Source organism: Budorcas taxicolor, chromosome X (assembly GCF_023091745.1).
Source record: "Budorcas taxicolor isolate Tak-1 chromosome X, Takin1.1, whole genome shotgun sequence".
Lineage (NCBI taxonomy): Eukaryota > Metazoa > Chordata > Mammalia > Artiodactyla > Bovidae > Budorcas > Budorcas taxicolor.
Window position 1 is genome coordinate 132,033,576 of NC_068935.1, and position 24,094 is coordinate 132,057,669.

Below are 24,094 nucleotides of genomic sequence, written 5' to 3' on the forward strand. Positions count from 1 at the left end.
AGCCAAATGTCACCACCTTCTTGTATATTTCTTTTACATGTATATATATGTATAATATAAACAGAATACATCTGGATTAGTACATTTCAACTTTTCATCAATGTGACTTTTATCTCCTATTTCATAGAAAATAACAAAATATACAGAGAGAAGAAAGGAGACGTCTGTTCATCGTACACATAAAGTAAATAAAAGTTCATGTATGGCTTTGCAAAGGTAGATTATGACGTGACTTTCATACTTTATTTATTTAAAAGCATCTTGAGAGAACGTGTTAGTGTGCTTACGAGAGCGGCCATGGTGGTTGAATGTCGCATCGAGAGTCCAACACTGGGATCACCAGTGGTCTTTCCAGTGGCTGCCTCGGCAGCTTTCAGGAGACAGATGTAGTTTATGACCACTTCATCGATCTTTGCTACTATTTCCTGCCGCTGTGTTTCGGAGTTCACGACTTTAACTAATCGCATGCAGGCTTCTGTTAGGCAACAGAGCACTTGAAAGCTGGAAGTCATAGCTAGGAGCATCTCTTCTGGGCTTTTCTCAGCCATTGCCATTTTCCGACAGGCACTTCCCAACTGTCTGGACTCAATGGATAATAGCTGCTTGTACTGAGAAAGTGTTAGGTCATATGCTTCAGGGCGTGACTCCTCTTTCTTTCCCTTGGTTGCCCTGACAAGGCAGAGCAGCTCATTGGCATCATTTTGGGCTGCGAGGAACCCATCAGGCATTGTATATGTGCTCTCCTTAAGGGCATTTATCCTTACAATCCGGGCATCAAAAGCTAGGTTGCTGAAGTCCACATCATCTGGGCCACTGAAGTCTTCGGCCCAGACATTCAGCACTGAACCTCTGGACAGCTCTCCTCCTTGCTTCTGAATTCCAACAGCCAGGGGTGGGCTGGTTGGGTCTGGCATGGCTTGAGTCATCTGTGGTCGAAAGAGGCAAGAGACTTGGTGGGTGGCCTCTCCCTCCTCTTCATCCTCATCACCGTCTTCATCCTGCCCTCGGTTCAGGAAGCAGTAGCTGAAAGGTCCCCGGCATCTCCAATGGCTGCCTTCCAGCTTCCGCAAGGGCAATGTCCTATACAGCTTTGAGTCTTTGTGAGCCACCGGGGACCGTTTGTGAACTTTCCCCTCAGAGCTAAAGTGCATCGAGCTTTGGGAAAAACTTTTGGTGAGCTTCTTCCCTAGGGGGAGTTCTGCTCGCCTTTCTGAACTGGTCTCCTGTGCTTCTGTGATACCTGGACACTTTAAGCTGACCGCACCCTGGCTTCTCTCCTGGAAGGTCTCCAAACTGACAGATCCTGAGAGGATACTGCTGCTCCGTCTCAGAGCCCTCTGGCTGGGGGATGTCCTGAGGCTCCCCCTTCTCAGATCCAGTGGCCACCAGCTCACAGCCTCTCCGTAGGCCTGGTTTGCTTGGGAGAAATCGTTAGGGTCTTGATTTGGAATTGGCACCTTTGATTCCGAGTGAATGTTTGATGGTAGCAGGGTGGGATCAGCTTCAGGATATTGAGACCAAGCTGAAGGCATGCCTCCTCGTCTCTCCTTCCCAGGCTCTGTCAAAGCTACACTAGGGGTAGCAGAAAAACAGAGAATCATTAAGCACCTCATGGGTGGTCATTTTTACTAAATCTCTATGTGATGTCTGTGATCTCCCAAGGATATATTCGAGAGAACACACGTCTTACAGAGATTATTCAAGCCTATTTAAGACTTTGAAGTTCCATTTTAAGGAGTTAGATTAATCCTGGCATTGGCTATCTTTTAAAAAAGAAGTGGCCTAATTTAATTAATGCAAATTAAATATACTAATCTTTTAAAGAGGACCCCATGAGGTTTTCCTGCTACAGGGTTTGAAGCTGAGACACTGGGAAAGTGTCAGAAAAGTTGTCATGTGAAAAGCACAATTTCCACTTCATAGAATTTTTGTGAGAAGCAAGGGGTAAATTAGGTGAAAGCTCTTTGTAAACTGCAAAGTATCCTTTAATGAGTTTAGAGGAAAAGATGCTAGCTAGGAGATGAGTTAAGTAACATTCAGAGATGGGTTTCCCAAGGCAGGTGAAACTAGTGGTGAGTTTTGACAAAGGAGATAATCTTAAAAGGGCACAAATGGAAATTAACTGACATCACTGACTCAATGGACATGAATATGAGCAAACTCCAGGAGACAGTGGAGGACAGAGGAGCCTGGCGTGCTGCAGTCCATTGGGTCGCAGAGTTGGACACAAATGAGCAACTGAACAAGAACAAGGTCTCACTGACATCTACTGACCTACTGGAAAAGACACTATTTGAGGGCATAATTTGAAATTGGAAGGTATGAACGAGAGTCTGTTTTTGCCCCACGATGGCTAGACAAGTGGATCTTGGAGACCGCTAAGGGCCCACCTGGTGGCAAAATGGTGAAGATGAGCACAGAAGATAGCTGTGCTCATGTTTCTACCTGTGCTTATTATTTTATTATTTGGGGGGAAATAAAACAGCTCATCATGTACCCCCAGACCTTCCTGACACTGCAGTAGGCCTGACACCTCAGAATACTCATCTTAGAGAGTTTTACAGAGTACGGAGAATCTGGAAATATTGCTGAAAGGCAAATGATCTCCCCCAATCCCTCCCAACTCCCAGATCCCCTGCTCTATTATCCTTTCCTGCTTCTCAAAAATGAAATGGCAAAATGAGAAATTCGATATCTTGAGAAGGAAATCAACCTTTTGTGATTCTTATAACTTAAAAGTAGCACTGGGCCTGGCTAAAAGTCTACATTTAGAATTCAGGAAAAAAAAAATATTGCTCCATTAAATTCTAAAAGCAAGACAGAGCAGGAATCTAAAGGGCAAATGCCATTTCCACTACTGCCCAGCTCTAGAAACATCAGTATGTATTAAACACTGGGGGACTGATGATTGACACTTCACCTGGCCCCAGTTCGGCAGCTTTTTCAAGAATAAAACTCTAACTTTTACTTTTTTTTCCAGATTTTTAGTTTTAGGCTTGTGGTAAATTTGTTTTACGTGCTCCTGGCAGGTACCGCAAAGTGCTAAATCCATCATTGCTGTACCTGTGGTTTCCTTAATCTTGGGCAGTCGATGACATCCGTCTCTCAGAGTGCCAAACAGGGGTTCAGCATTAATGGCTGTGTGCAGGGCAGGCACCGTCATCCGTGGACACATCCCTTCTGTCTGTGGGTGTAATTCCTTAAAGGTGGCCCCATGGTTGGGCAGCCCGGGGGCTCTCTCCTCGGAGGGAAGGTAACTCACGCCTTTCGCGGAGGCCTCGGCCATCAGGTGCTTCCCCAGGGCGGGGCAGAGGGGGGACTCCACCGGAGTGGCGCACGTGCTGCTGCTGCTGCCCGTGCCGCAGCCTGCGTCCACCGACGAGCCTTGAGAGCTCTGGAGAGAAAAATGGCCCTCGCTTTGCAATGACGACATCCGCTTGGCCAAGTGGTAGTCACAAAGACGGCCCACGCCCTCCTCTGCTTCCGGGAGCTTGGCGGGACGGTCACAGCCGGACGGGTCGGCATCCTCTGGGTTACCTAAGTCTTTGGCGGAAGACACACAGGTGACATCTGTTAAGAAGTGGTCCCGCGGGCCAAGTCCTGAAACCTCGATGGCTTCTCCCTCGGGAGCCCCGTCATCCTTCCCTTCGGCGTCCCTGCTCCCCACACCCGAAGCTCTGGGAAAGGTGATGCCCGGTGCTGCTTCCAATCCAGTTTTTTCAGCCACAACGCCCTCAGTGGCCACGTACCATCTTTGGCTGTCCTTGCGGAAGGCAGTTCTCTCCAGGTTAAAAGTGCTGAGGTGTTGACTGTCCCTTGAAGACACAGTAGCAAATTTACCGCCTTTGGCGTCCTCCTCCACCTCGGCTGTTTTGATCCCCTGCTGTTTTTTCCCCGGCATGCTCCCGTTAAGGGGTGCTTTCCCCTCCCCATCGGCCGGCTGGCTTTTCCTTTTGCTGGTGCAGGAATATGCCATCGGCCCAAGGTGCAGTTTGCCAAAATAGTCAGTGACTGACTTGGTCTCCATGGTTTCGGGCTCCATCTCCATGTGGTCCGAGTGAAGCATCTGCTTGGAAGGCACAACTTTGGGCGGGAGGTCACTCACTGGACGGGCGGCCAGAGTGTGGGAGGCCTTTGGAGGCAAGCCCCCAGCAGGGCTTTTGGAGGCGGGGAACTCTGTCTGCTCTTCCGCCAAAGGGTGGTAGCCTTCATGAGTGGCCAAGAACATGCGGGAGAGGTTTTCTGACTGCTTCTGGGCCGTGGCCAGTTCAGAACTCTCCGTCATTTCAGAAGAGTTAGTCTCATTGCCCGAGTCAGAGGAGGACTCGGGACTATAAGCCCGCAAGATGGCTACACCTGCAGGCCGTAAAAAACAAGAAGCGATTAATGGATGCATCACAGGCACTAGGAGACACGTTAAGAACATGGGATTCATTAGTATTAAAAACAATACCAAGTTTTTCCCTTTTCAGTAAGGACTCTGAGTTTATTGCACAGTTGTTCCGGAAATAGGGGGAAAAAAACGTGCCACATGTTTAAAAAAAAAAAAAGGAAACCACATACATGAAAAACCCATGATGGTAGTTTCAGCACATTTGGGAAACGGGACATGCGTGAAATGAAGGACATATGACAGGATTCCAAGGGCGGATGGCTTGAAGGGATGGAAGGATATGGCTATCAGTGAATAAATGTAACAATCGTGAAAGAACCTGAATTGTCACTGGTCTGCGGATCTTCTGACACGGACAGAGCTTCCAGAGTGTCCAGCGTGGAAACGCCAGTGTTATCCAGGCCCGTGTCACACTTGCCCTCAGTGCTGGTGGGCACAGCGTCGATGAGAGACACGGGGATCTCGTCGTTCTGCAGGGTGCTGCCTGGCTCCTTGTCCTCGAGGAAGGAAGCAGCCTGGCTCTGAGAGTCCTCCTCGTCAGAACTATCTCTGAAGCCAGGTGGGGGCGCGGCGATGGCCATGTTCAGGGAACGCAACAGAAAGTCATCCTCATTGTCGTCCCCTTCGGGAGGGGGCAAGGACGTGAGGTCGATGATGTCATCGCTTGAGCCGGAGAGGCTGAGGAGGGCCGGCTGGCTCATCTCTCCCACCACGAGGTCCTCCTCACAGCTCACCTCATCCTCGTCCTCTGCGTCATCTGTGTTCTCCGCGTAACAGATGTCGTGCAGCAGGGGCTCCTCCATGCCCTCCGCGGCCTCGAAGTTCTTCACGTCGCCTATGTTTGCATACACAGAATTGGCCATGAACTGGACGCTCTCTGCATCTGGAGTGAGGCCCAGGTTCTTCATGTCGTTGGCACCGCTTATGTAGAGGCTGCTCTGCTTCTCCAGCAGTTCTGGACTCTCGTCCAATAGCCTTTCATAGCCGAGCGTGGGGGCAGGGACCCCCTCATCCAAGGCGAGATCTCCAAAAATAAAGGACACTTTGGCTCCTCTCGGAGACTCCTGTGCTTTCTTAAGAGTTTCTGGGCCTGAGAGGGTCAACAGGGACCGCTGAGCTAGACTTCTGTAGTCTGCCTCACACGGAGCCTCACCCGGCTGGGTCAGCTGCTGGGTCAGCTCATCTGAGTTATAGGCGTTGTCCACATACAAGTGCCGGTGGTGGTCTTTTGGACACAAGGTGCCATCCGGAATCTCAACTGCCTTCTGCTTTGCATCTATGTATGTTATCTGTGCTTCCTGCTCCTCTTCACCAATGAAGGTGGTCATTTGGGGTATACAGTTCCACTCGGGACCAAGCATGTTGTGCTTTCCTTTATTTTCAGTTCCTAAAGAGAAACAGTCATGCAAAGACACATTACTGTGCAGGCTGGTTTCTGGGGGCACTTTGTCTCTGTTTCTTAACTTAATGGCTTGTAGCATCACTTTTGTGAATATGGTTATTGTTCAGCTTTCCAAACAGGGGAGTAGTAGGCTTCAGGTGTCAGGCTTTCTTGGTTAGGACAATTGACACTGCAGAAAATAGAACTGCTACTTGATAAAATAGAATACCATCTGAGAGTAGGGCACTACAGCTTCATTCCATCTGATCTCTGGTTCTAGTATTTAAAAGACCTTCTTTATGTCTATAGATGTGAATATACAACATACCTTTAAAAAATCCTTAAAGGTGATAGTCCAGTGGGCTGTTATTCCGGGAAAGATTGCCCTTTTCTTTGCAAAGCGAAATCTAACATTTCCCACTTTGCACAGGGAGATCCTGGACTTTTTCCTCATTGAGTTAAGAGAAGGTCAAGGATCCTCATACTTCTACCATGTATTTCAGGAAATATTATGACAATATAACAATAAATATATATGTATAGAATGTATAGTAACACAAACTGTAATACTACATATTGCACTGATAGTACTAAAACTCCTCTTTAGCCTTTTCCTGTCCTAGTGGGTTTGCATATTTTTACATATGAGTGCCAGCACGCATGCCCATAAACACACATGCACACACAGGCAGGATGTAGAAGGTGGAGCATCGACAAGTCGTGTACTCCTCTCTGCTATTTCTAAGCATAGTTAATACTTTGATGAATTTCCATCTTTATTTGTATCATGAAAACTCCTGAAGATTTGTTTAATGTTCCTCCAGAATTAAAATGGCAAAATCCTAATTTAAACAGCATTGTGTTATTTGATCTTTAAGGGTCTTCCAATAGAGAATTCTGCTGTGGAAATTTTGCTCTGATATTTACTAAGACAGGGCAGTGAGTCACTGTGTCAATATTGCTTTGTCAATTCCAGAGGTGACATTTTGAGGAAATGTTAGGGCCACATATTCTCCCATTTGTTTCCTCAAATTGCCCTCTGGCCCAAGTTTGATTAATGTCAATATCAGATATACAAGAGATATAGGAAAAATAAAAACAAAAACAGTTTTACTGAAGAGGTTTTGGCTCTCTCCCAAATATATAATGGACTCAATGTTGAAGAATGTTCCAAGTCATTTTACTCAGTATTTTCATAAATGATATTTTCATGAATACCAAGTAAAGATAAAATTTGAAGACACTGAGTTACACAACAGGCATATTTACATGTGACCTAATAATAAATACACCTGTGGGGGTTCAGCATTGTTTTATTAACAATGACATGAATTATGACTGGCTCTGTGTATGAGAGTGTGTGTGTGTGTGTGTGTGACTAGTGCAGGTTGTTGTGGGGAGGGAGAGTGGTTGAGCAAGGATGTAAGAGAGCTCTGGATTTAAACCCAAGGGTTGGCAGATTTTTTTCTGTAAAGGGAGGGCCAGAGAGTAAATATTTTAGGTTTCGTGGGGTCAACAGCTCCATTCAGCAACTACTCAACTCAACTGTTGTAACATGAAAGGAGCCATAGCTGACAAATAAGCAAACAGATGCAGTGACTTCAACGGCGACCCTGCAAAAGTTATGAATGTGACCTTATTTGCAAGGAGTCTTTGCAGATATAAGTAAGGATCTTGAGATGAGATCACCTGGAATTATCTGTGTGGGACCCTAACTCCAACGGAAAGTGTCCTTATAAGAGAAAAGCAGAGGCACACTTGGGCCATACATAGAAGAGGGGGAGGCTGAGTGAAGATGGAGGCAGACACTGCAGTCATGCAGCTACAAGGAATGCAGGTGGCTACCCGGAGCCGGAAGAGGCAAAACAAGATTCTCCCCTAGAATCTCTGGAGGGGGCCTGACCCTGCCAGTGCTTGGGTTTTGAACCTCTAGCCCCCCAAACTGTGAGAGAACAAGTTTCTGTTAAGTCCTCAAGCTTTTGGTAATTTGTTACGGCTACTCTAGATATTTAATACAATGTACATGCCTGAGTTTTAATAAAATTTCATTCACAAGAACATGACTTGATCCGCGGGCCATGGTTTGCTGACCCCTGGTTTAGACCAACAAGAAAACTGAATAGGTCAGCACGCTAAAAGCAACTTAATAAGACTTTCCTAAGGTCCAGAGATGCTTAACTACGTAAGTTCAGGGATTTGCAAAGTACTTGAAGGGTTAATTTTCAAGACAGTGAAGATGAAAGAGGGGTTTACTGTTCCTAGCTAGAGGTCTTGATGAAGGTCTTTGATCAGTTTGAGACAAGAAGAAGACACACACACTCTCTCGGCTTTCTTCTAGAAGGGTGTACTGATTTGGCTTCTGGAATGATCTGGGAGACACAGAAGGATGTCTCCTACAGATGAGCTGGCCTTAACAGACTTCAGACTCTACAGTTTTTTGAGTCTCAGGAGATCGTTGGAGGAATTTCTGAAGAGAAGGGAGGCTTTTCAGCCATTAGAGGAAGCTGAGCTCTGAGCTGCAGCTCTGCTTGAGTCAACCAGTTAGTTGCTTTTTGGAGTGTGCCATCTCTCTCCCTCATCCTCTCTTGTTAAACACACGCAGGCATACATGCAGGCTTGTGTGTGCTATTTGGAACATGTGCCCTCACCCTCAGGCTCTCTGTCGAACCAAGAGAAATGACCAAAAGGTTGAAGCTCCATTATTTCCCGATGGTGATATGATACTTTTTGGAACTAAGTTTTTGCCTTATGAAACTTTATTCAACAACGCATTGTGAGTTGCTATAAATTGGACAGAACTGAGGCCCCTATTACTGTAACCATCTGTAGAATGGTAGCTTTGGCTTTCCTCTTGCAGTCATATAATCTTAACTGTCCATGGGGAAAAGGTTTGATTTTAACAATACACTTTAGGATTTTAAGATTTTCCAAGGCAAAAGAAATATGTTAAACTGCAGAACTGCTCTTTGTAATTTCAAAAGTCACAGTTCAATTGCTCTCAATCTCCTTGCTCAATGAAAGCATGTGGTCATAAAGATAGTCACCACTGAACCCAGCACACACACCCACCTCCTCTTTGATTCAATGTATTTTTAATCAAACAGACACTTCAAGGTGGGTTGGGATGAAATCTGGCTGAAAGTCCCAGTCACCTTCCATCATGCCTTGCTCAACTCTCTGGTTTTCCTTTACCCTTTGACTGTAACTTTTTCCACTCAACAAGCTGTCACAATAAACTGTGTACCAGCCTATCTGTATGTGTGCCTAGCTGCATATTACTATATTTTCAGGGAATAATAATTTTTGTTTCCTGATAAGTTTAAAAGTAGATTTTCCTTCCCTTCTTTTCTCTTCCATTTTCTTTCAAAAACTGACAATGGACTTTGTGCTCCCAGAATTTCCTTTTCTTTTAAAATAACTCTAATTATGGAGCCTCGAATTATACATTTTTCATGGCTCAGTATCTCTGACTTGAATGGTAGGCTCTGTCCATCAGCCACATTTACTGACTGTCCACTATAGGGAGAGGAAAAGTTCAAACACTGAAGAAAAATACAGAAACTATTATATATACAATGGATAAACAATAAGGTCCTACTGTACAGCGTAGGGAACTATATTCAATATTGTGGGATTAAACCATAAAGGAAAAGAATGTGAAAAGAATGTATATACATACACACACACACACACACACACATATAGATATAAATGAATAACTTTGCTGTACAGGGGAAATTAACACAACACTGTAAATCAACTATACTCTAATAAAATAAATTTCAGAAAACAGTTCTAGAATAAATGAAAACCATCTTCCCTCAAAGAAACTCTCAGTTTAATAGCTACAACCTCCCTTATCTGCACTTTTGGGGCTATTTCTTCTTGTTAAAGGGCTGAGATGAATTATTTGATTTTTGCCATTTTGATGCTTCTGCTAAAAAGGTAATATGATGTCCAGGGTCCCTTCTAGAGCCCCAAGTCCAGGGGTTGGACAATTTCTATGTCTTCCCAAGATAGAAGTCCCAGAACCCTGGACATGAGTCTGACGTGGGAGGAGGCACTTGGCGTCTGGATGTAGGGCTCCTTAATGAGGGGTCAGCTGCTTATAAATTTGGAGGCTCACAACTACTGGGCATTCCATCCTGAATTCTCTGCACCCTGACTTAGCTCTGGGAGAATGAGGCAGTTAAAAATCAGACATAAAGGCTGAGACCTATACCCTTCACAATAATTAAATCACTGCTTTGGAGCTGCTGCTGCTAAGTCACTTCAGTCGTGTCCGACTCTGTGCAACCCCATAGACGGCAGCCCACGAGGCTCCCCCGTCCCTGGGATTCCCCAGGCAAGAACACTGGAGTGGGTTGCCATTTCCTTCTCCAATGCATGAAAGTGAAAAGGGAAAGTGACGTCGCTCAGTCATGTCCAACTCTCAGCGACCTCATGGACTGCAGCCTACCAGGCTCCTCCATCCATGGGATTCTCCAGGCAAGAGTACTGGAGTGGGGTGCCATTGCCTTCTCCACTTTGGAGCTAGGTACCATATTTGCCAAATGACATGTGAAAGAAAGTGAAAGTCGCTCAGTCGTGTCCATGGAATGACACTACACAGTCCATGGAATTCTCCAGGCCAGATACTGGAGTGGGTAGTCGTTCCCTTCTCCAGGGGATCTTCCCAACCCAGGGATCGAACCCAGGCCTCTCGCATTGCAGGCAGATTCTTTATCAGCTGAGCCACAAGGGAAGCCCCATGTAAAATGTGATTAAAAAAAAAATCAACATTTTCATTAAAAAAAATTAGAACATATCAGAAGTATTTGGATGTTTTTGTGTTAAATTTGGACATTAGATGCTTTTATGGGTATACTTTTTAATTTTTCAAGAAATATCCTTATTTTATTATTTTTTGAAATATTAATCACTTTAAAGTAAACAAGTTTGGTCAACATGTCTTAGATCATTCTTTTTAATAATTCAAACCACAACAACAGCATTGTACCAGATTGCTTTGTCATATTAGATTTTGCTTCTGCAGTGCTAACTCACCCCTAGTTTATATCAGCAATACATTGTCTGGTCTCAAAATATGGAATCCTTTACTTCTCTCTTCCTATATTAGCCTGTACGTCTATAATGATTAAATCTGCTCATCTCTCCTTAAAGGGAAACATCCTTATTACTGTTGTCAGTTGGCATGGGGAAGGGAGGTCGGTGCCTCCTGAGTTTGGGAAGAGAATACCTGTGTCCTGGGTCCCTGCATTTTTCTTGTTGGCCATGTTAAATATTGACCTCCTGGAATCCACAAGCAGACGGTAGTATCCAGCCGTTAAGCAGGCCAGGTTCATGGCATCTGAAGACTCCATCAGGAGCGTGATGGGCTACACAGAAGAGAACGCTTTGGTTAAAACACCCCCCCTTAATAACCTCCCTCAAGTGACAACAGTGGCATTTGTGTTTATTAAATGTGAACAAATGAACTTTTGGAGTGACTGCTTCATTGGAGAAACACAAATGAGGGAAAGGTCAGGCATAACAGAGAGCCTGACTGAAAAAAGTTCAGGTGACACCATTTTGAAAGTCTAGACATTTGGAGTCTTTTTCAAGTTATCTTGGGTTAAAACAAATAACACTGGTTTTGTTTCAAATCGTTAATCTTTTTGAAAGTCACAGGTAAGGAGTCAGTTAACAGATACGAATTCACTATCTGAAAAAAAATCACAGGAAGACTAAGTTTGGGTTCATGGTGAAAATTTGTGTTGAATTGAAGTAAAAATCAAGTGGAAATTACTGTTAAGACTGAATGAAAAGTGTTGAAGAGATCCAGGAAAAGGATACTTCTAAAAGAAATTGTAAATTCACAGGGAGGGGAAAATAGACATAGGAATTGAGAAAAGGCCTCCCCCCAACTTTCTGGAAACATAATTGGCCGAGGATCTTGGGCATACGGGGAAGCAACTATCCTCGTTGAGAAAGGAAGGGTGGATATTCTGGTGTGTTCTTGTTGAAAAAGAGAGAAAGTGAGAGGAAAATAAGGGAGCAAGAAAAAAGCAGACAACCGGAGAGGCACAGAAGCAGCGAGATGACAGATCCCTTGCTTTCACTGCCAGGGGCAGGACACTGGCCAGGACGGTGGCCTTGGGTGATGAAACCTAACTTCCGCCCCAAGGCCCTGATCAACTCGACTTGCTGCCTTTTCCTTCCATTTCAATGACAGTCTCCCTCCAAGCAGCCCTGCAATTCTTTTATATAAACAGGAACCCGTCCACAGGGTCTTGTCACCTCCTTCTGTTTGAGATGGATTATCCCTGTTATCAGGTCTGTGATGACTGCACCCGATACACCCATTCTTCTGCCCCTTTTACATGACAGGCTATATTGCTCTTAGCATCTTTGGTCATGGACCAGGACAGGTGTGCCAAGTCTCCCCTTGGACATTCGTTGCCATGAAGTCAAGTGCAGTGCCCTGGATTCAGCCCATGAAACACCATGGGCCATGGTCGGCGTGCCTGAGCTCCACGCTCTCCCTTGACACGTCCCTTCTGTTGTGTAGAAGCCCATTTCCACGTTCTCCTCTACTCTTAATCTGCCCCTCCCACAGCACTGGGGGTGGGGGTGAAGCTGGGAGTGGGTCCTTCCCCCATTCTCAGAACACGACTTCTCGCAGTTCAACCTGTTTCCTCTGTGGACTCACTGGGCCTTTTCTCTACAGAAACGTCATATACATTAATGCTGCCCAAATCCAATGACTCATCTATGACTGGGACAAGACGGTGGGGACAGGGGACCTGGATTGCTTCCTGTCAACTTCTGTTTGGGGAGGAAATGTCTGCCCTCTGAGGACAAACTCAGATGGCTGTTTCCAGTGAAATGGCCATGATATTCAAGGGGCCAGATGTTCGGCCACCACTAATTGCTACAGCGTGAAAAGACAGATTGGCTGAAATACTTAGTCTTTGCAAAAGAATGAGCACATATGCATGCTACATCAAAAAGGGAATGGGGAATCCAAACAAAGTTGGGAAGACTCTCCCTGACTCTCTACATAAGAATCACATATTCTAGAAAGTAAGCAGGGAAACATTTCCCCTACTCCCCATCACTCTGGAGCCAGACAGGACCTTAGACGCAAACTCATTTGCTTTCTCATATAGAGCTGAAGAGATGGAGCTCAGAGAAAGAAAGGGACTTGTCCCCTAATCACAGAGCCGTCTAGTGAGGACTGGAGCCCTCATGTCTGAGTTGAGTGGATTTTTTCTTTACCCATTTCACCACTAATGGGCTGCACAGGTTGAAATTTTGCTTGCTTTGTAAATATCAGAAGCACTATCAGGAAGCAAGGTCATATGTCAATATCTGAAAGACTTACCTTCACGTCCAGCACATGGAGCTCCACCCTCACCAAGCTCTCCTCTTCAGTAAACATCTCGATCCTGTTGACATGGCTGAAGTCAGCTAAAAGAGCCACCAGATTGGTTTTGGTGTTTATGACATGGCTTATGCCATAGCGAGGTCCCACCAAGAGGGTCACTTCTGAGCGCTTTTCTGCCTGCTGAGAAAGACATGTCCACAAAATTTTAAAAATACCAGACCTCTGGCAATTCCCTGGTGGTCCAGTGGTTAAAACGCCATGCTTTCACTGCCCATGGTCCAGGTTCCATCCCTGGTTGGGGAACTAAGATTCTGCAATTTTCATGATGTGGCCAAAACAAATAAATAAATAAAATAACAATGAAAATGCTCTGAAGCACCAGGCATAGATGAACCTGAGAATCTGTTTTTCTAAGATTACATTTTCTTTAGAAAGTATTCCCAGGTTATATTGTACTAAATCATCCAATTAGAAGAACCAGATATATGATTACAGCAAGGCTCTGATAAATTATGAATAATGTAGGAAGTAAATGTTATCATAGCATGCATATTCATTATCATGAGAGGCTATCAGAAATGAGGATTTTTGTTTTCTTTTTCAAATCATTCTGGTCCAATGATTTAAAAGGAGGCCATTGTGAGAGTGCACCAATTCTCTCAGCTCTTCATATTTCCTTTTCTGGGGCATTCTGCAGTGGTGTTATCTAGCTTAACATTTCTTCTGATATTTTCAGACTAGGGTGCAGTCAATTAGAAATGAGGGCTGGAAAAGATTCACAGCTGATTTGCTTTTGTCATCAAAGGCAGCTCATTCAAGACAGCCTAGGCAGTGATATTTTGAAGGCTTCTGTCACTTCCACAAAAAAGCAAGAAAAAGAAATTACCACTAATGTTGCCTTGAACACACGGCCCCCATACAGTCGGAGGTCACTGAGGAACTTGAGATAATGGACCTTGGCTTGCAGTGCAGAGAGCTGAGGAGAGAAAAGAAACCTCAGGTGTTCACTCCATCAGGTGTGATTTTGTTTCTGCTGGAGACTAGCCGAAAGTAAAGGCAAATGAGAAGGATGCTTCCACTGCCAGCAGATGGGGTGTGACAAGGGCTCTTCATGAGGAATGAAAGTAAGCTGATCAAGGGCTGTAACAGGACATCTAGCTTAAATATTTTTTTATTGGCGGGGGGGGGGGGGGGAAGTATAGATATGCTGAGCCAGGGCATTCAACAAGTCAGAACAAGATAATAAAATTCTCCACTGAAATGGGGTGTGCAGAGTTTGTGGGAGCTCTTTTGAATACATACCTTCAATCCATAGAAAGCCTTTTAAACAGGCTCTACCATCCCATTTTGTTTCTTCCAGTCTTTGTAAGATTTTAGGGAAAATGAGCTTTCTGAGCATCATTGTGGAAATGTTTTAAATTCCTATCTAAGTCTTTAATAATGTAATTCCAAGAATCTAGCGAGTTTCATAAATGATTGACAAATGAAATTTTATCCAGTAAAATTGATCCTTAAGAAGACTTAAAAATGCAGATTCCCATATCCTAAAAAATACTTGATTGAAAAAAGTCCACATTTCAATGTAAAATATGATATAAAACTACTATATAAATATAAAATAGATAAACAACATGGTCCTACTGTGGAGAATAGGGAACTATATTTAATATCTTTGTAATAATCTATAATGGAAAAGAAACTGAAAACATATATATACACACACATATATGTATAATTGAATCACTTTGCTGCATACTTGAAGCATTTTAGATTAACTATATTTCAATAAATCTTTTTTAAATTAAAAAAAATGAAAGAAAGAAAAAAGTCCACATTTCATAACAAATGTTCCAGAAGAGTTTGTTAGGGGTGAAATTTTCCAACAAGGTGCAGAATATCAAGTGGCAAGGGCTGTAAAACTCTGTTTTCAACTGCAGATAACTTGCCAACTCATTTGTTAACTGTACCTCAACGCGCTATCCTTCATATAATTGTAATTTAGGACCAATCATCCAGCCTACTCCTTTCAAAAATCCAAAGCACTTTGCAAATTGATGCGAAAGCAAACCTCTCACTCTTAACTAGAAAAAATGACCTTTATAGAAGGACATTGATCGACCAATCTTAGAGCCGTTATCCAAATTATTACAAAACCAGTGGGCCAGGCTTGGGGGAAAAAAATCACACCAAGTCAATTAAAAGAAAAGTAGCTTTGGGCAAATCAGAACTGACATTTAGAACATCTTGACCCATGACATCCTACTATATTTCCATAGGCTGAATACTTACGGAAACTGAGAAGTAAGTCAAAGGTGACTGGTAGTGTGTCGAACTTGATTACATGTTTAAAAATAGTCATTGGGGTGATGAGGGAGCAGAAATAAGTATGTGTTCGCCAATAAAAAGGACTTAAAATCAGATACTAAGACCAAGAAACTACCCACAGAAATAATTTGTACTCCAGTCACACATATATCGATGGCTAATATCATTGAGAAAATGTTCTTGGGTTGGCAGGCTGCCTTCAGTTTTACAGTTTTACAGTTTACATAAGGCTCCTTCTCTCTCTAGTTTCTAAAACCTTTTGCTTTTTATTACCAATAAACATAACTTTCTATTCTGACCAACAGTATGTTTTTAAATGTTCTTTCTGTTTCTTCTGCTCGATTAAAAAAACAAAAGATTTTAACGCTAATGATGGTGAGTGACAGAACTGAACTTATCTTCTCTCTAAAAGTACAGTTCAGGTCAGTGGTTGTCAATTGGGATGATTTGGACAAAATCTGGAGACATTTTTGTTTGTCATGATTGAGGGGATGGGTGCTGACATCTCATGGATAGAGACCAGAGATAATGCTAAATATCACACAGTGTGCAGGACAGCCCTTCTCCCCAACCAAAAATGATCTGATCCCAAATGTCAAGAGAGCCAAGGGAGAGAAACTTCGGTTTAATTAATGTGGCATGAAGTCTGCAGGGACCCTTACTGACTGCTGTGCACTTAAGCTGGTCTGAGTGGTATGCAAAACTATGAGGAAAATATGAAATTATTTGGCAATTCTGTCCTCTAATCCCAAGGTCTTAGAGGCTTTGCAAGGTTCTCCTGCATACACATGTGAATGCGCACAAACTGTACAATAAGGAGTCTATAGTGTGCAAGGAATAAAGAGGTCTCCATAAGAATACTTTTTTTTCATTAGTCTTAGAAACATGTGAATAGTTAAAGTAAGAGAAGGTTATATAGTGTTACAGCTTCTGAAAATCTGGTGCTGAGTATTTTATTCATGGGCTAATTTTAAACATTTAAAAAAATGCATGCAAGCTCTCTCTTTAAAATCCATTTTCTATTAAGATGCAAATGTGATACCTTTTTACCGGGTGGTACCAAGTTTTGATTTGCTTTGACAAGGTGTGAAAGTGCTTTCTTTATGTTCTTCTCTTTCATGCTTTGCAGCACAGCAGAGGGAAGAAAAGTCTCTAATCCCCATTCTTTTCTGCAATAAAGAGCAGATCTTTAATTTCACATTCTCGTGATGATTAGTTATCTAAGACAAAATGGCGCTCTGATGTTTGTTGGAACAAGCGAATTCTTAGGAAGGCAGAGAATGGAGACAAGTCCCCAATTAGGGAAGCAACCTTTAATTTACACTCAGGAAACATACTATTTGATCATTAATCCATATGTTTGCATTTTAAAAGAAATATATTCCTCACTGTCCAGAAAGGAGCATTTGGGATCAATGGAAATTGAAGAGACACTTTATCCATCACACCTCTGAGTCTCTTAAAACTCATTGACATGTCTGAGTTTGTACTTCCAACAACTTTTCCCCATCCCTTTGTTTATTCTCATTGTCACCTCCCCCTGTCCACCCACAGTCGTCTTTCTCTATTCCCTTAGAAGGATGAGTATACTTCCTTCATGGTTCCAAACCATTCTTTCCTCCCCATCTCTCTCACCAATGGTGATTTCTTTAGAAACACACAATCCTCTTTTCTCCCACCCAGATAATGTCTATCTAACTCCTTCCATCAATAGTTCTTGTTGAGGTGGGTAGCGGGTTTCCGGTATGGAGTCAGGGTAGGATTTAGGACCCTTAAGTGTGTTTGGTACTGAAAGGGAGATGTAACCATCTCTCATAGGTGTGGCTATACTAGGAAAAAACAAACAATGGGACTGGGTTAGTATATTCTTGCCAAGAATCTAGTTCTCCAACAATGACTAGAATCCTATCCTAAGACGGTTCCACGTTTTGAATTCTAGGAAATTTATCCTGATCGGTCATGTGCCCAACCAGTATCTTCTAAATTATATGAAGACTTTTGAGAAGGTTCTGGTTATTTCTCCTGCTCCAGATTCTCTCTAAAGAAGAGTAGGAAGTCAGCCTCCCTCCACTTGGCCATTCACATGCTTTTCCCTAGTTAAGATGGTGTTTTTCATGATCACCACTTGCTTCCTCTTCCTTCTCCTCAACTTGTACTTATTTTCGTCCATCATTTGGCACTTCTTATGGGCTACCTTGTAATTCTACTTATATCATTATTTTACATTCTATGTCTTGTCTTTATAATCAGATCACAAATTCTTCAAAGGTTAAGATAACAATTCATACTTATTACTATTTTCTTTTCTCCTAGTAGAAATATCATATAAAATACTCAGTGAACATTTGTTGTGTGAATAAATTAATTAATGAGAACATTAATTAATCATCACAGGCTCTGCAAGATTCTTAGGCAAGCTAGATATCTCTGGAAGTTTTTGACTGTACCATGTCCAACCTGGTAAAATGTGGGTACAGAGAGTAGGAACAGAGATGCATTTTGGTTGTCTGAAAATCACCGCAAGTTGTGCAGGCCACATTTTCAAATGGGATCCAATTTCATCTGTCCCCAAAAACCTCAGAAAGGGGATTGAGTGAGGGTGTGACGAGATCCACTTGGGTGTGAGACCTCTTTGTGAGCTGAATCTCTCTTGGCTTTCGGAGAAACTAAGAGAGAAAGAAACAAACCATCTGCAAAAAGAAGTGCACTGAGATTGGAAGGCCTATGGTTCTCAAACTGCACACAAGGATCTGTCCCTAGGCAGTGACAGGACAACTGAGAATGGCAAGATGAGGGCGTTGGGAGTCCACAAGCTGGAAGCTCTCATCTTCCCCCCAAAAGGCTCTCAAGCCTGCTGAGAAGAAGCCATTTTGCTGTGTGGGAGGGTCAACCTGCCACTGTGGAACCTGGGAAGGCTTGGCAGGCAGCTAGCCCATAGGAAACTTCTTTGGGATGGAGGGTTTCAATCAGCCATATGCCACTTGGAGGTGGAACAGACACTAAGGCTTTCAGTGTTACATGAAGATGAGGTGGATTATGACTCAAAAAATTGCTTTTTATATGGCCTTTTGATCAACTGAAGGTAATCTCTGGTTATGCACACCATTTTCTAAACACAGGTCTTCAAATGATCACACAAACAACAGTGCAATGCGGAGTCCCACCGCCTTGGTTCAAATCCTACCCTCCCTGGTTAATAGCCAGTGTGGTTTGGATAAATTACTTAACTATTCTCAGCTTGCTCATCTGTAAAATGGAGCGACAGTTCTACACTTTTCATAGGGAGGTTGCGGGAATCAAATAGCTTACTGTCTGAAAAGTGCTGAGACCAGACCTTGGCTTGGAGCCAAGTTCATTTGGGAATTTTAAAATGTATGCTTGATTTGCAATGTGACCTTCAATTTAATCATAATTCTCTGAAGGTGGATTACAGAAGAAATGGTCTCTTCCACCGAAAACGAACAGAACATTCATATATTTTGCCTCTGGTTAACAGATGCTCTGCCACAAACAAGATCAATTTTGGAAACGGACATACACATCAAAAATACCCTTGGGCATTAAGGAGACAGCATCTTTGTCTTCAAAATGGTTCGGAGAGTCAGCACTTACTCGATGTACTTGAGAGAGATTTTCTGCGTTTGCTTGGTGGTCACGGTTGCGATGTACATTTGCAGTGCTGCCAGCCTCAGGGCTATGTCATATTTCAGCTCCGGCCCAAACCTCTCCTGAACGACATCGTTACAACTCTGAAAAGACACCAGCAGAGGGCGCAGCTTGTCAAAGGATGCATCATGTCGCCTTAGAGTGACACGCGTTTCTTCTGTGTCCCACCTTCACTTCCATGTGAAAGTGAAGTGACTGTGTTAGTCACTCAGTTGTGCTCGACTCTTTGCGACCCCCACGGACTGTAGTCCACCAGGCTCCTCTGTCCATGGAATTCTCCAGGCAACAATACTGGAGTGGGTTGCCATTCCCTTCTCCAGGGGATCTTTCTGACCCAGGGATTGAACCTGGGTCTCCTGAATTGCAGGCAGATTCTTTACCATCTGAGCCACCAGAGAGGCTGCTTGGAACTGAGTCAGTATTTAAGTATACGCACACAGACCACACAAACATTGAACATTCATCACGAGCGAGCTGCTAATTAAATATTTAGCTTTTTGTAAAAATAACGAGGAATTTAGGAATGGAATTCCCAAACACAGGTGTCACGACTGAAAACGTGAAACCCTGGTAGCATGATGCGGCTTGTGGAGCTAGACTATCGGGATTGGAATCCTGGGTTCCAATCCTCTTTCTCCATTTTCACCGTGTGACCTTGGGGAAGCCCCTTAATTGTTCTGTACCTCAGTTTCCTCTTCTGTGACTTGGGGATAATACTCCCCATTCACTGAGTTGTGACGAGGATTAAATGAGTTAACAAGGTAAAGCCCTTAGAACTCCATCTAATAAATCGGAAGCTCTCATACATGTTAAGAGCTGTCATCATCAACATCACCCTCTTCCTAGCATCCAGAGAGGCTTCAGGGAGGCAGAATTAGAAGGCGATGGAGAGCAGCAGCTCTGGACCTACACCTGCTTGGGAGTCCTGGCTTCACTATGGCTACTTCTGTGTATAACCTTCAAGCAGTTAACTTTGCTCTTGCAGCCTCAGTTTACTCATCTGTACAATGGGAATTCATACTAACAACATGGCCGGAGTAGGGAGGGGGGTGAGGATGTGAGATGCACGCTTTGTCACAGTGCCTTGGTGCATTCAGTGGGGGGTGGCTCTTGAAATTGCCAGTCCGTTCCAGTAGGGAGTACCCTCACTGTGACTTTGAGGGAGTCTCTTGGCTTTACTTTGTTCACATGTGAAAGGGCAACACCTACCTCACAGGGTTTGGGGTGAGCATCAGATTGAAGAGGTGCTGAGAGGGTGCTGTAACATGCCAAGCCCTCCAGGACCGCATGGTTTGAGGGTGCCATTCTCACTTCCTCATGGATCAAACACTGAACCAAATGGTGATGAGAAACATCATCCCGTATAAGCATATTATGCATATGTGTTTACTTATCTTTGTTATGGGCCTAAACTCTTGGGCTAAAAAATACAGCCTCTTTCTCCCTTCTTTTATTCTTCGCCTTGCCTCCCAAAAGATTTCAAACAGAAAACTGTATCAGGACTTGCTTGGCTCCTTTCTGAGTAAGTACATTTATGACCACTTCATGCATTGATTTGACTGAACAGGAACATGTACTCTAGCAAAGGTCCATCTAGTCAAGGCTATGATTTTTCCAGTGGTCATGTATGTATGTGAGAGTTGGACTATAAAGAAAGCTGAACGTCAAAGAATTGATGCTTTTGAACTGTGGTGTTGGATAAGACTCTTCAGAGTCCCTTGGACTGCAAGGAGATCCAACTTGTCATTCCTAAAGGAAATCAGTCCTGAATATTCATCAGAAGGACAGATGCTGAAGCTGAAACTTCAATACTTTGGCCACCTGATGTGAAGAACCGACTAGCTGGAAAAGACCCTGACGCTGGGAAAGATTGAAGGCAGGAGGAGAAGGGGATGACAGAGGATGAGATGGCTGGATGGCATCACCTACTCAATGGACATGAGTCTGAGTAAACTCTGGGAGTTGGTGATGGACAGGGAGGCCTGGCGTGCTGCAGTCGATGGGGTTGCAAAGAGTCAGACACGACTGAAGGACTGAACTGAACTGATGGTTTCTGCCCTTCGAATACCTCCCCATGCTGCTCTGGTGCTATGGAGGTATGCCCTGCCCACCTGCTCTGGCTGTCTGCCTCTCAACTCACCCCTCACCCCCAAGAGTGAAGCCACATTCCCTCCCCTGCATTCTTCATATGCTTTTCCTTCTCCACTTCTCCTTAACAGTCTACGTCTATCTGGACTGGACTGCACTCTGGTTGGAAATGGGTGTGATTAGAGGCAGGAGACAGGGTGGCTCTGAAGGAAGACAGCCTCTGGGAGCAATTCCAAGCTGCCATTTTGTTTTTGTGGCCTTAGATTTACCAGTTATTTCCAAGAGCTCAGGACTGTCCACAATGGGGCACCATGCATTTCAGGGTCCAGTTAGGGTCATTTTGAGGGATAGGGTGCCAGGCCATAAAAGGCATTCAAAGAACCAGTTTTTTTTTTTTTTATAAATTACTTTATTTTAGGACTGCTAAAAGGACTTGCCCAACAGATGTGAAACAGGATTTTAGCATAGAATTTAGAGACAAAAGGTCCAAGTGGGATCCTAGGCTCTGTCAACCACTAATCAAATGACGTTGGACCTGGCATTCCATCTCTCTTGAGTCTCAGTTTTCTTATCTGAAAAAAAAATTAAGCTAACAACAGCTAACTCTCAAGGTTGCTAGTATACCTGTGAGGATGTTTCATGATGCGGACTGTGCTTTATAAAGGTGAGTCATCACTATCACTTCTCAGAATTGCAACCGAGGTTGTTGTTTCCCATTCCTGTATTTAACCAGACTTCTGGGTGAATTTTTTTGTCTAGGTGATTAGTCACTAATTACATTATATAATTAGTTCAGACTGATCCCAGAGAACTACTGTGACATATGACTTATACATATTTTTGGTACAAATTATGCATTTATTACTCTCAAGTGCATTATTTAAAATAGTTACGCATGCAAATGGCGGTCGCTGATTTGCTTAACAGAGATCTCAACAGACTCCACTTTAGACCTACAAAAATTCATTTATAATGAACATGTGAGGTACTAAAAAAAAAAAAAAATACTGCTAAAGTGTTTGAACACATTTTGTAGCCTGATTATCCTGTTTACCAATTGGTGTACCATCTTTTTAAAAACTAGATGGTGGACAGTAAAATGTCAGAAGAGCTTATTATAATTATGAATTAGAAGAGTCTGGATTATTAGGGCTTAGTGTTATTAGATATGCTAAAATCTGTAAAATACTTCATGGTCCATTAATGGTTAAGACATTTCTATATATTGTCACTACTGAAACCTCTGTGGTCATTGTCATGGCTCACCTCATCAATGGCCACTGCCCTCAGTAAGAGCTCACTAAGTTGAATTGATTTTTGGCTGTGTAATGTGATAGACACTGTTTCTACTTCCTCTTTTGTTCTCTAGGCTAATTTTATTGCATCCTTTTAGTACCTTAAAATCAACACTTGGGACATAGAACCATTTGCAGGTCCATGGACTCATGCTAGACACATACATAATTTTAGACAGACTGCATGTTGTATGATACAAGGCATTTTGAAACAGGGGTCTAAGTCCAAGAAATTTTCATTTCCTGTTCTCAGTGAAGGATAAATGAGATGATGATAGATTAATTTTGGTCTCTATCACCCACCATAACATGGTCCCCACCCCCACCCCACCACCCATCACTGGCTACTACTTGAAGGAATAGCTAATCCACCAGCCAAGCAACACACAAGGTAAGAAAGCAGATATATCTTCAGTCTTCAGCTAGTCCCAGGGCAAGAGTCCCAGCAGGTTTTCCTGTTCTCAGGACAGTTCCACAGGTATAAAGGACGTATTTTTGGAATAAGAAAGATCTCCATGAACTACATTAGATTTGAGTAAACAGACTTAAATAGAACCATGCTTAGCAGTACTCCCAGGGTCCTTAAAAGGTCTCCCCTCCCCAAGACAAACACAACTGTGTTCTTCTTTTAGAAATGCAATAAATTTGTGATGTTTAAAACAGAAGCCGAGTAAATGGTTTTAAAGCATCATCTTGTTAATGGGATGAGTATATAATTATAGAGAATGACAACTGAATGCATATCGTGTTATAGAGCCATGCACTGATAGGCACCTGTAACTGTGTATTTGCAACTAATAAGCTTAAAACATAGTATATGTGATGTGAGTTGCAGTGGCAGAGCCCTGGGTCAGTTCTCAGTAGGAATATGGGGAAGATGCAGTAACAGGTCAGCTGAGAATCAGGCTGTCCTGTGGACTCAGGTCTGGGTTACCTGGCCTTTGGGGAAGAGGGAATATTGTTGAGGGGTCCAGGGAACCAAAGTTTAACATTTAAGGAAGCCGAACTCATGGCAGTTCATTGATCTGGATAGAAATGGAGTGCACCGCACATCTATTTGGAGTAGGATTACCTTTTCCTGATGATTGCGGTTTATCTACATGAACAGTAAACATCCTCAGTTCAGTTCAGTTCAGTCGCTCAGTCATATCTGACTCTTTGCAACCCCATGAATCGCAGCACGCCAGGCCTCCCTGTCCATCACCATCTCCCCGAGTTCACTCAGACTCACGTCCATTGAGTCACTGATGCCATCCAGCCATCTCATCCTCTGTCATCCCTTTCTCCTCCTGCCCCCAATCCCCCCCAGCATCAGGGTCTTTTCCAATGAGTCAACTCTTCCCATGAGGTGGCCAAAGTACTGGAGCCTCAGCCTCAGCATCATTCCTTCCAAAGATATCCCAGGGCTGACCTCCTTCAGAATGGACTGGTTGGATCTCCTTGCAGTCCAAGGGACTCTCAAGAGTCTTCTCCAACACCACAGTTCAGAAGCATCAATTCTTCGGCGCTCAGCCTTCTTCACAGTCCAACTCTCACATCCATACGTGACTACAGGAAAAACCATAGCCTTGACTAGA

At 43.5% G+C, this 24,094-nt stretch overlaps 1 protein-coding gene across 1 annotated transcript in view; it reads right to left on the reverse strand.

Annotated features, from left to right (window-relative positions):
• Positions 1 to 242: 242 nt before the first annotated feature.
• Positions 243 to 24,094, reverse strand: part of FRMPD4 (FERM and PDZ domain containing 4) — a 204,240-nt gene continuing 180,388 nt past the window's right edge. The window contains exons 9-16 of the mRNA XM_052663584.1: positions 19,081 to 19,217; positions 16,511 to 16,637; positions 14,030 to 14,119; positions 13,141 to 13,323; positions 11,014 to 11,152; positions 4,713 to 5,780; positions 3,064 to 4,356; positions 243 to 1,567 (exon numbers count right to left, since the gene is read on the reverse strand). Coding sequence (XP_052519544.1) covers positions 243 to 1,567; positions 3,064 to 4,356; positions 4,713 to 5,780; positions 11,014 to 11,152; positions 13,141 to 13,323; positions 14,030 to 14,119; positions 16,511 to 16,637; positions 19,081 to 19,217 — 4,362 coding nt within the window. The remainder of the gene's footprint in view (positions 1,568 to 3,063; positions 4,357 to 4,712; positions 5,781 to 11,013; positions 11,153 to 13,140; positions 13,324 to 14,029; positions 14,120 to 16,510; positions 16,638 to 19,080; positions 19,218 to 24,094) is intronic.